This window comes from Salvia splendens, chromosome 20 (genome assembly GCF_004379255.2).
Source record: "Salvia splendens isolate huo1 chromosome 20, SspV2, whole genome shotgun sequence".
Lineage (NCBI taxonomy): Eukaryota > Viridiplantae > Streptophyta > Magnoliopsida > Lamiales > Lamiaceae > Salvia > Salvia splendens.
The window spans coordinates 560,717-573,634 of NC_056051.1; the positions used below are offsets into that span (position 1 = coordinate 560,717).

General features: G+C 34.8%; 1 protein-coding gene across 1 annotated transcript; it reads left to right on the plus strand.

Moving 5' to 3' along the window:
• The first annotated feature begins 9,594 nt into the window (after positions 1-9,594).
• On the plus strand, positions 9,595-12,478 carry LOC121782435 (probable GTP diphosphokinase RSH2, chloroplastic). Its single transcript, XM_042180284.1, has 6 exons — positions 9,595-10,342; positions 10,427-10,612; positions 10,809-11,269; positions 11,408-11,566; positions 11,651-12,002; positions 12,077-12,478. Exons 1-6 carry the CDS (start codon positions 9,857-9,859, stop codon positions 12,353-12,355), a joined length of 1,923 nt encoding a protein of 640 aa, XP_042036218.1. The 5' UTR covers positions 9,595-9,856; the 3' UTR covers positions 12,356-12,478.
• The last annotated feature ends 440 nt before the right edge of the window (positions 12,479-12,918 follow it).

Here is a 12,918-nt window from a genome sequence, read left to right on the forward strand (position 1 = left end):
TCACCATGTTTAAGTGTTCTTGAAGCTTCTTTCATCATGTTTAAGTGCTTTAATTTTCAGCTTTTCATTTGGTGTTTTCAATGCATGTTTAGGTAGTTTAATTGATGATTTGTTGTTTCTCTTGTTTGGTAGTTGTGTAGCAGCCAATTAGTCATTCCTCTCACTTAATTTTCGTGCCTTTAGTGTAGGATTAGTGGTTAAAATCAGCTTTTAGAAGTCAAGTGAAAGAACCATTAGTTGTAGGCTTTTATCCAATGGTTTTACACTTTTGGGTAATAGGAGTTAGGAGACAAGATGTACACCTTTTCCATCACTTAGCTTTTCACTTTAGAAAGCCTTTTAGCTTAGTTTATGTTGCTCCTTTTACTTAGTAAATTTCGTGACAAAAGCTGGTTTCTTTCCTCTTGTTCCTTTTATTTTCGAAAATGTTATTTTACAAAGTTCTCGCCACTGTTCTGATCTTGCTGCTAAACTGCCCAGTTTATCAACTTGCCCAGTCTGCGTTCCAGTTTAAATGCTTTCTTTTACTTGCATGTTATTTTCACTTTTAGTTCTCAATCTTAGCTTAGGTTTTATTTGCATTTCGTAGTTTAGTTCCCACCCCCAATTTAGAGCGTGGCGGCATCGCCAAAACCTTTCTAAGTGTGGAAATACATAACGGATGCTACCGTTCCTCGTGGGTTCGACACCCTAACTTACCATATGTTAATTAATAGTATTTTGGAAAGTGGGAACTTATAAATATTGTTGAATAGGAAGGGACACGTGCCTACGACACGCGTGCAAAATCCCGTCCTCTCACTTAGTTATTACATACGTATAAATATAAATTGTTAGGATCGTCGACTGCAACATTAGTTTGATATTGTCCGTTTTGGGTCAAGCCTGCACGGATTTGTTTTTGGGTCACTCCCAAAAGGCCTCAAACTAATTGGGGTTGGACATGAATTATATACACCTTCCAACTTCCTTCCCTCATCCGATGTGGGATGGGTTTGTAACCCAACAAACCTCCCCTCAAACCGAGACCACATCGGGAACGCAGTCGACACGAACATGGGTCGTTCCAGCCCTGGCCCCTGGGTCATCATGGGCCCGACTCTAACCCGAGTCTTTCATGGTCCGACCCTAACCGGGGCTCATCCAGGCACAACCCATAGCAACCTGGCTCTGATACCACTTGTTAGGATCGTCAACTGCAACATTAGTTTGATATTGTCCGTTTTGGGTCAAGCCCGCACGGATTTGTTTTTGGGTCACTCCCAAAAGGCCTCAAACTAATTGGGGTTGGACAGGAATTATATACACCTTCCAACTTCCTTCCCTCTTCCGATGTGGGATGAGTTTGTAACCCAACATAAATTATATACAAATAATGAAATGTGGCTATGAACTTAAATTTTGATAACGTATTTTAATTAATTTGAAATTTTCGTAGTAGTAATGTTTATAGCTTGTAAAAGTTGAAGAAATTTAAAAATAAAAAAGCAAAGGTATGTATAATTTTATGCATATATTACTCCCATTAGATACAATACGCACTTGAAATAGCCCATAGCTCCTCAGCTCGAATAACTGTAACATCTCCTATGAATAATGTCTTGGTGCCGTTACATGCTCTAAGACTCAAGAGCAAGGCCCCGATGACTTCCCTCTTTTTACTTTTAATTTTTTTTGTATTTTATCTATTCCTTCTATTTATTATTAGGAGTCTCAGTTTATCATTTTAATCCACATAACTTATTTTACTCACATTTTATTACTATAAAACCAATACTCCATCCGTCCCTTAGAAGTATGGAAATTTTCATTTTAGTCCGTCCATGAAAGCTACGAACATTCTAATTTCGGAAACTCTTTTCTATCTAATGATGTGAGACCCATTATCCACTAACAATACTTTAATTAGTTTTTTTTCTATCTCTTTCTTACTTTACTAATTATGCATTAAAATTAGTGACGAACCAAATGTTCATACTTTTCAGGGACGGAGGGAGTATATAAAAATGAGTCGCACGTTCCACTATTTTCTTCCATCCACTTTTCTTTATGCTTTTTTTAAATCGGTGAGAACCTCAAATGTGACTCCTAACCGGATAGAGAGTATATTTTTTTCTATGTTTATTTTTGTGAGTGTTGTTATATACTTCCACAATAAGCCACAACATTAGAGGGACAAGTAAGATCTTAGTGGGAAAAGGTTTGGAGCAGATGGCTACAACGTAGAAGAATTGGCTGAAATAATGCTTCATCATATGCTACTTGCAAGAAAATGAAACTTTCGCCTTAATTTGTCGAGACCTGGGAATGTTTGGGAATTGTTCATGTACTGCCATATGTTTATGCTATAGAATTAAATTCCGTTATGGGTTATCTTGTTAATACTCTGTTACGGACTCAATTCCCACATCGGTTGTGAGAACAACTGATGTGGGGTATATAGGCTAAATGAGATCTCTCTCCTAACCGGCTAGTCTTTTGGGATGAGTTCTCCTGTTTGGTCTGTATCATACTCCCTGACCAATCATGGCTATGCGGGCTGCAATAATTTTGGTAATAATAGGATGACACAACTTCCATGGGAAAATGGAGAAATTTTAACTCCCCATATGTATCGAACAGACAAAAAAGAGAAATTTTAGACTATTTCTGTGGAACAGAGGGAGTATATACTTATACAATAGATTCGTGAAAATAAATGCATTAATTTAAGTTGATATTGTTGTTTGAAACAATATGGATAAGAAAAGTATAGTAAACATAAGGGGTTAAGGAAACCATAATAAGAAAAATATAAAGTACACGAAGGGAAGGAGTTATGAAAATAAAATTTACAGTTGTTTTGACATAATAATAATAATAATAATAATAATAATAATAATAATAATAATAATAATAAAATACTTATATCAGTAGTAATCACAAGAGAAAATATTCACTAATCTAGACATACCAAAAGTAGCAATATGATATGATATGCCCCACCAATATTTTTTTAACCAACTGAATTATAAAAGAAATTTATATTAGACTATGCTAAACCTAGGGACTTATTAGTTATTACAATATAAATTGCAGCCATTGGATCTAGATTGTGATGGTTGGGATATGACAATTCGAGCTACATTATTAAACAGGAAAATGTACATTAAAAGGGTAATATAGTCATCATAGAAAATTTCAACCAGATTTTATGATGATACACATAATATATATGCACATAAAATATATAAGATCTTTGATTCGGGGTCGATATGTTTTTAAAAAGAGTATGAGAATTTCCTTTTTTTTATTTCTTGTTTTGAAGATCTTTTGATTTTTGACGTGCAGGATTTTTAAAACTTAAATTAATTAATTCCACTTCGTTTCTTTTTGTCCAAGTCACTTCCTTTTTTGTCCAAGTTACTTTTCAAATTAAATTAAAATTCTTATAAATTTTAAGTTATGTTCATGCTTTTAATTTGTGTATTTTTTTCGTTATATATAGTATATATATGATGAAGTGATGGTTATTATGCTTTATTCATTTAAAAATTAATAGAATTACAATAAATTATGGATATGTTATATATGGAAGGGCTGGCTCACATTCTTGTGGTAATAAAATATACTAATATTATGTCTTTTTCCATAAAAAATGTATGCACTCGTTAATTTAGCATTTTGTATATATGGTTGGTTGATGGTTCCATATAAATTCAATTTGTCAAATAATAGTTGGTTGGGCATACACATTATATGCCACTTTGGTATAGAAATATTTTCTCCAATAGATATGTATTCCGACTGAATCCATATTTCCATCAAACACACCGCAATGAACAACGATATATTGATTGATATTCTCTTACATCTTCCTCTCATATCTCTCCTAAGATTCAGAGTTGTATGCAAATTTTGGGCTGATGTCATCGATTCTTCGTATTTTCGAAAACTACACACTCATAAAAACAGATCAGATGACACAGTATATCTAGAAGTAATTTTGTCCAATGGTGGAATTCGAGTCCAACACAACGCGAAGTCTTTAATCTCGTATAATTATGAGGACATAGGGTTAGGGTTTACCACGTTGGAAAGCGATGTTCGAGTTTCGCTATATGGGCTAGCTAATGGTGTAATCTGCATCGACCATACACAAAGGAGCATGTTTTCCAAGAACCTAAAGGTGCCCATAGTCATATGCAACCCTTTTCTAGGCCAGTTCAAGCTTCTCCCTTTAGTTACAACCTCTTCATGTATAATATTCCCGAAATCAGTTGCAGCAATTGGTTTCGACGAAGAATATAAAGTAGTTCAGACGTCGTTCTGCACTATGCACCACCGTTTCCACGCCCATGTGTTCTCAAGAAACACAGATTCATGGAGGGAGTTGGCCATAGATAATAATCTAAGACTGCATAGTCTTATAAAATCGTTGTGTGGGAAAGGCCACTTTGCCCACTGGAAAGTGGAGCGTGTGGGTGTGGTGGGACGACAACATGCTTTTGGGATACTAAGCTTGGATATGAAGAATGAAGTGTTTAAGACTATCATGTTGCCCGCGGATGGAGAAAAATATATTTTTAGTACGATATACGCAAAAGACGAGCACTTGTTCTGGCGCTTTGATTTCGATAGTCTATGGCCAGATAATGTTGTGCATATTCATGAGTTGAGAGGTGAAGGAAGCCAAATGAGTTGGAATCATATGGTGAGTGTGGAAGTGCCATGTAGTGGGATTCAGATACTACCTCGATGGAGGAATGGTTTTCCTGTTATTGAGTTTATTAATAACACATATGTGTATGATTATCATGTTGAGAAAACCGGGTAATTTTCTCTCAAATAGTGAAATGAACCGATTCAGTAATTTCAGAGTTAACCCAATGGGGTCTACTCGATAAAATTACTTCTCCAAATAAATTCTTTGGAAGGACTGGCGAGGACATTGTCCCTCTTAAATACCAGATTCCTAACAGAATTTATCAGTCGGTGTATTTATCACAATATAAAACATCCAAAAGAACCGTACAAAACACTACTACCAAACCCGCAAATAATATTGAATACAATATCCCAACAGAGAATAAAGCCAGAAATAAATGCGGAATAAAATAAATAATAAATAAAGAACACACCCGAAACTTTGATAACGGAGTTCGGCCAAATTGCCTACGTCTCCGAGCACCCTCTGCAGAGCCCGCTTATATATAGACGGAGAAGAGAATACAAATTTGAGATGGATTACAAAATGGGGGTGAGCTCCTTTTATAGGAAGCCACACCCCCAAACTATCTACTCCCCCACTGATGTGGGATGGCAAATATTTTGCCAAAATTTCAACATATCATGCATGTAAATTTGTCTTTAAGTTAACTAATAGGTCCCTGATTGAGTGTAGAGGTAGCTTCGTTTCACTTGCAAAAGAGAATTGAGAATTAGTCTTGTAATACATTATTCAGCTTTAGATTTTGATTCAAGCATTTTTTGAAGTTTTCAATAATAATTTTCTTTTATGATCATATGAATTGGTGTGGTATTGTATATTTCTTTTGTTCCGTTAAAAATGAAACGTTTTCCTTTTTGGATTATCCTATAAAAAATGAAACGTTTCCTAAAATGAAAACAATATCCTCTACTTTTTCATCTCTCTTACTTTATTCTCTGTGTGTTGTTACCAATCCTCTTCCTCCTGCACCCAAGAAAAACGCTGCAACCCTACCCCCTCGGAGACCTCCTCTCACTCGACACCTCTAAGCCCAATAACTCTCCTTCTCCCACGGCCGCCTCATATCACTCAAGCTCCGCCGCGAACACGTTTGTGCCCTTTGATTTAAATGTCTTTATGTGTTGAAATAAAACTAAAGATACATAATAATGTTAATATGGCCAAAAACGTGAATGGTGCTCGAACAGCATATCAAGTTCATATAATACATGTATAAAATAGTACTAATTGATAAAAGCGAAATGACGTCTACCTATCATTTATAGTAAAAGCGAACCGAAATTCCTAATAACGGACGGACTAAAATGTTAAACTGAGACTCCTATACAGTGGTGTATCCAGGATTTTGGATTCAGCGGAACGACAAATAGTTATATGAGTTTGAAAATCCGAACAATCATTTTCATTGTCTTACATACAAATGTCTTGCATAGACACGAATATAACGACAAAACAATAACTTATATAGTTTAGAAACAAATCTTTTGGACATAATATATTTGAGTCATGTTTTAATTATTTTTTATAAGATAAGTACTTGTTTTTAGAAGTAAACTTTGTGAACAGAAATAATTTAAGCAAAATGTCAATTATTTTAAAAAAATAAAAAAATTAAGATATTTTATTATTTATAAATATTTCATATAGATATGAATATAATTGCTACACAATTGATAAATAGTTTATAAGTAATTTTTTTGATTATTTGAGAATTTGATAGAGAAGTACTATATAAATTTATTATTTCAATTGTTTTAGCAAACCCAAAAATTAATACATCTATTCTTTCAATTGTTTGAATAAAACTAAACAAAAAATTAAATCCATTATTTTAAAGAAGTAAAGTCAATAGTACTTTTAATTGTTTGAATAAAATAAAACATGAAATAAAAGTAAACATATTGTATTAACAAAACAAAACAGAAAAAAGATTTGAAATAAGTAAAACTATAGAGAAACTTTAATTGTTAGAATAAAATAAAACTGGAAAAAAAGGTATAGAAATTAAAAAAGAGAGAGTAAAATAAGAGATAGAGAAAAGTAAAGATAACGTTATTTCTATTTTAGAAAACGTTTCATGTTTAATGAGACAACTTAAAAAGGAAAAGTTTCATTTTTAATGGACAAATGAAGCATTTCTTAAGATTTAAATTTATTTATCCAAATCTCCATAATAGCATTTATGTTATTTTCAAAAACTCCAATTTTCATGTATGCAACGATTTATAGATACAACATAAATATTAGCAAACATATTAATATTGACAACGTAAAAGTATTTTGGACCACAAAGCCAACGCAGATATAAATGTTCTTAAAAGAAGATTCCATTGCCTATAAATGCATAAAGTTTACATGAATTTTATTTTTTTCTTAACTTATTTCTTTGGGAAGCTAAAATACAAAGTTTGATATTCTTCAAAAATTTAATTTTGGCCTCCCTCAATCTTAAATAGACGCCAGAATTAAAATATGTTGATTTTCATTTTTTTTCGAAAACGCTAACTCATATACGCAAGAATATAAGATCGTTTTCATCTTTACGAGTAATTGGATATTGTAAACTTAAGGACTTACAGTTGCGGCAAACCAGAATAGAGACCGACCTTCAATGATTTTGTAGGTTTAGAGGTAAAGGATTTTAAGAGGATAAAAAAAAAGAAAAAGAAAAAGAAAAAGAAAAAGGAAAAGGAAAAAAAAGAAAAAGAAAAAGAAAAAGAAAAAGAAAAGAAAGAAGATGTATACCTTTCACAGATTCACAAAGAAAGAAAATGCTGATGGACGCAATTTGAGGCTGATTCAATTTTTTTATTTTTAATTATATTTATTTAATTTTAATATTCTCTTCTATATATTTTGAGTGGAGCATCTCTAATTTGACATGAGATTTTATGTGGTGTTATTTTGTTGAGTAAAGTGGAGAAAATAAAGTAAGAGAAAAAAAAGTAGGAAGAATAATATTTTTATATTTAGAAATGTGTCGTTTGGAGCGAAACATCCAAAAAAATGTGTCGGTTAGTACGAATTCGTACAACAAAACTCGTTATTTTTCTTCTTATTTTACCATCTCAATTTCATTTTGATGTACGAATTGTAATAAATTAATATTACTTTCATTGTATATTTTTTCTAAAACTGTTTTGGTATTTTGTAATCTTATACTCCTATTATTTGTTTTACAATATGAAAATAAAAACGAAATAACATGCAAAATGATAGTGATATAAGTTATGACTAGGAAAACGACGGGTCTAGGAGGTGTCGGAGGGGGTCAGCTGACCCCTCCGTCAGCCAAGCAAGGCTGGAAAATTCCATTATTTTTTGTCTATGAAGCCTATTTCGACCCCCCGACCGGCCGGAGCAAAGAAGATAGCAGTACCGGGGCATATCGCCTATTTTAGAAACAATTAGTTGTAGAAGAGTTACAAACGGGAATGTAGGAGAAGGAAGAAAATAATACTCCCTCGATTTTTTTCCTCGATTTATAATCTTGACATATGTTAAAAAATTAAAACTAATTGCAATTTTATTAGTTTTTCATATATATAGCGTAAATGGACCTAATGAATTGATAAATCTAATAGGAGTAGTTGAAATGGTTTAATAATTTCATGGAGTACAAAATTATTATTTGTAAGAAATATAACAAAATTGTTATGTTATTTTCATAAAATGTAGTACTCCATATATAATTATATATAGGACAGATAAATTAATTTTATAATTAAATTATCTATTTATAGAGTCTATGGATGATCTCCCGGATTCCTTTTCCGGATCTTGTCACTAACTGAAAATGGAGCTAACCTTATTTCAGATATTGTGGTTTAAATAAAAAAATGCTAACATTATAAAGAAAAAAAATGACTGCTATTAAAATGGGGTTAATATCAATATCTCCCATAATTAAGTTATAGCATTTCATGTACAATTGTGACCGAAATTTAAAATCAGGACAAACAAAATATTAAAAAGTTGTAAATTCTTTTAAACCACTCTTTTTAACTTTAAACATGTGGAATTAGTTTCTAGAATATTGCGTGACTTGTATCTAACTCACTAGATCCTAATTCCTACCCATCTAGTCTTTTAAATGCACTTAATTATTAATAATTGTTCGACTAAAACTTCTTTCTGTATAACAACACATGACATGTGACTTCTTTCTAGAAACCCTATAAATTCTACAAAACATTAAATATTGCATTTAGAACTTCAAACTAATCATCATCTATGGCCACTAGATGTGGACCTTACTTTGGAGTTTTGGAATAGTAATAGATAATTTTAAACAAATATTATAATGTAGCATAGTAGATTAATAAAAAGGTGGTCCCACCAATAAACAATCTTATCCTATAGCAACATAAATTCATTAAATATGCATCACTTAGTTTAAAAAGTCTATAGCTCCATTGAATTGGCTTTCAATTAATATGAAAGTATTATTGCCAATTTTGTGATGGTATCAAAATTATTTTTCCTGTAATTATGCAAACCTACAGAAACACAGACCATTATTATCATAATATCAATCTAGAGTAATTGATTAAATCTAGTATCATTAAATCAAATAAACTAATTTAGACATAGTTTTGTGTCGTGCATACTCTTCTTGTATTTGGGTCCATCATATAAGTTCCAAAACTATTTATTTACAATAAACATCAAGATATTCTATATATTAAATTTTTTTTATTTTATCACTATAGAATTTCGAATAGTAGTTAAAATTTAATTTCCTGATTAATGTATAGTTATGTGAAGAAATCAAACACACCCGTAATCTGCTCCGATAAAACCAGTAATCCGTTATTTCAGGTACAATCCGAGGGCATTTGCGTAAATTCGTTTCCTTCTGCCTAAAAACGCTGTTCATGAAAACAGAAGAATCGGAGAAGAGAGAGGAAGAAATATAGAACAAGTTCCCGTCACTTTCTCTCTGTTAAAATTTCTTCAATTTCTTTTCGTGCTTTGTTTTTCCTATTAATTTCTCCGATCAGCACATATTTCTGTACAAAACTCACACTCAATCTCTTCAAATAAACATCTCTAGCTCGATTTGGTTTCCTATTCCGTTTAATCGATTTAGGTTTGTTTTTATCAATCAATCACGATTTTTTGGGCGCCAAATTTGGTACGACCATGACGGTGCCGACGATCGCTCTCTTCGCGACCTGTTCCGTGCCGCACCAGATCATTTCTCACGCTTCACACGAATTCGACGTGTACGGCCGATCAACGTCGTCGGCTTCTGCGTCGCCGTCTCAGAGATCGGTATCCTGCCTGTTTTCGACGCCTCCGGTCAAGTCGGCCAGTTATTCGACCGGGGGCGAGGAATTGGGGTCGCTGTGGCATGACAGAAGCGTGCCTATGAGAATGAGTGTGGAATTCAATTCAATTAGGTCAGGAAGTGGTTATATGTTAAATGGATTCGTCACGCATGCGTTGGGTGCGTGTGTGGTTTACGATTCGACTATGTTGCCTACAGATGATCTCACTTTCAGTAGTTTTGTGGAATTGGGTTACGCAAAGGACTTACTCTGTGAAGCGCAGTCGAGGCATTCAATTTTCAGCGATGATTTCGTGATCAAGGCTTTCAACGAAGCGGAGAAGGCTCACAGAGGCCAGGTACCTTAGAAATTCTATTTGAATTGGGGTTAATGGTGAGTTGAAACTTGAAATTGAGCAATTTGATGTTTTTGATATGTGTAGAAGCGAGCTAGTGGGCATCCTTATTTGCAGCATTGTGTGGAGACGGCGATGCTCCTGGCAAACATTGGCGCTAATTCTACAATTGTTGCTGCAGGGCTTTTGCACGATTCCGTTGACGATTCTTTTTTTACCTTTGACCATATTTCAGCGTCACTTGGAAGTGGAGTCGCTGATTTAGTTGAAGGGGTGAGAAATGTTAAGGTTTTGGTGTGTGATATGTTTGATTTCGGTTGAAATATGTGATGATATATACAGATTCATTCAACCTTCGTTGTGTGTTATGTTTTGTGACTTCATCCATTTTCTTGGCTATCAGATTAGAAAAATTGCAACCGGTTTCACTGAATACAATACTTTTGTTAAACTTGGGTGATTCTGCCAGGTGTCAAAGCTGAGCCAAATTAGCAAGCTTGCGAGGGACAATAACACTGCCGACAAGACTGTTGAGGCGGATCGACTGCATACCATGTTCCTTGCAATGGCGGATGCTAGGGCTGTTCTGATAAAGCTAGCTGATAGGTTGCATAATATGACGACTCTGGAGGCGTTGCCGCTGATCAAACAACAAAGATTTGCTAAGGAAACTTCTGAAATATTCGTGCCTCTAGCCAATAGATTAGGGGCCTCCTCTTGGAAAGAGCAGCTTGAAAATCTATGTTTCAAACATCTAAACCATGATCAATATCAGGAGTTGTCATCGAAGCTTGTGAAGTTCTTTGACGAGGCTGTGATTACTTCTTCTGTGGATAAGCTGGAGCAAGCTCTCAAAAATGGAGCAGTTTCTTACTATTCTCTGTCAGGCAGGCATAAAAGCCTGTTCGGCATCTATTCCAAAATGTCAAAGTATGATCTTTTTCTCGTTGCTCTCTCAAATATTATACACCATTGGATTTACCTAGATGCATGTATAGAAGTTGAGGTGTGTTCAATTATTTTCTTTCATGTAACATCCACGAACTGCTATGATGTAACCTCTTGCAGGAAGAAGATAAATATGGAGGAAGTTCATGATATCCATGGTTTAAGATTGATAGTTGAAACAAGAGAAGAATGTTATAAAGCTCTAAAAATTGTCCATCATCTGTGGCGCGAAGTCCTAGGGCGATTCAAGGACTACATTCTTTATCCCAAGTGCAATGGGTATGCTTGTTTCAATGCGAAGGTCCTTTATTTCTATTGGTTTCCCATATTATTTATCCGATGTGGTGCTATTCCTATTCGCAGATACCAATCGCTACATACAATAGTAATATGTGACAGTATGGTTCCTCTCGAAGTTCAGATCCGAACAAAAAGAATGCATCTTCAAGCCGAGTACGGGTTTGCTGCCCACTGGAGATACAAAGAAGGAGAGTGCAAACACTCTTCCTTTGTTCTTCAGATGGTGGAATGGGCGCGTTGGGTTATTTCGTGGCAGTGTGAGGCAATGAGCAAAGATAGGTCGTTAGTTGGATTCTTTGATTCCACGAAACCACCTTGTACGTTCCCTACCCATTCCCAAGATTGCGAGTTTTCTTGCAAACCTCAATGTGGCCACAGTGGACCTGTTTATGTTATCATGATTACAAATGATAAGGTTTGTTCGTGGCACTCGTGTCTTACATGTCTATTTCGAAAATACGTTGCCTTACTGTATATCTTGGCTTGTAGATGTCTGTACAGGAGTTACCTGCAAACTCATCAGTGATGGATCTGTTGGCGAAAGTCGGGCGAGGCAGTTGTAGATGGTCCTCGTACAAGTTCTGTGTGAAAGAGGAGTTGAGGGCGAGGGTAAACCATGAAGCTGTGAGTGATCCAAGCTGCAAGTTGAAGATGGGGGATGTGGTTGAGCTCACTCCAGCCATACCAGATAAATCGCTGCCCGTCTACCGGGAAGAAATCCAGCGAATGTACGATACAACCTCTTACCATATCAAGTGCAATGCGTAGCCAAGCTGATCTCGATCGAATTCATTTATTTGTTCTATACCATTATATCACAGAAATATGATGTTCTTGTAAATACAACTTATATTTAACCAAAAAATGTGAAAAAAGTAGTAGTTATTGTAATGTGATGTCCGTGCTTCACTCTAGTTTATTCCGCAGTTTGAGATTAGAGTGATTGGCAAAATTGGGTGTGATGAGAATATGAATGTATGGTATCATAAAAGGGATTTTCGAACGAGCTAGGTCAGACTAATCTTGTGAGTCGCAAGCCACAAGAAGCGTTGAACAATCTTATCTCCTATTCAAAATTTGAAAAGGAAGAGTTAAGAACCGAGGAAGATGATGCTCGAAGCTAAGGAAGGACGTCCGAGGGTACATGGGGCTTCGGGCTCGACCACTTGACCTGGTGAAGCTCACCGGGAGACCAGAAGGTCATATCGGGTGGGTTGTGTGGAGTTGGAAATTTTAGTGGCGCGAGCAATTTTTGGCACCGAGCTAGATCCCACGAGCCAAATTCAGACTTCTTTTAGTTTAATTCATATACCATATTTAAGATATTCATG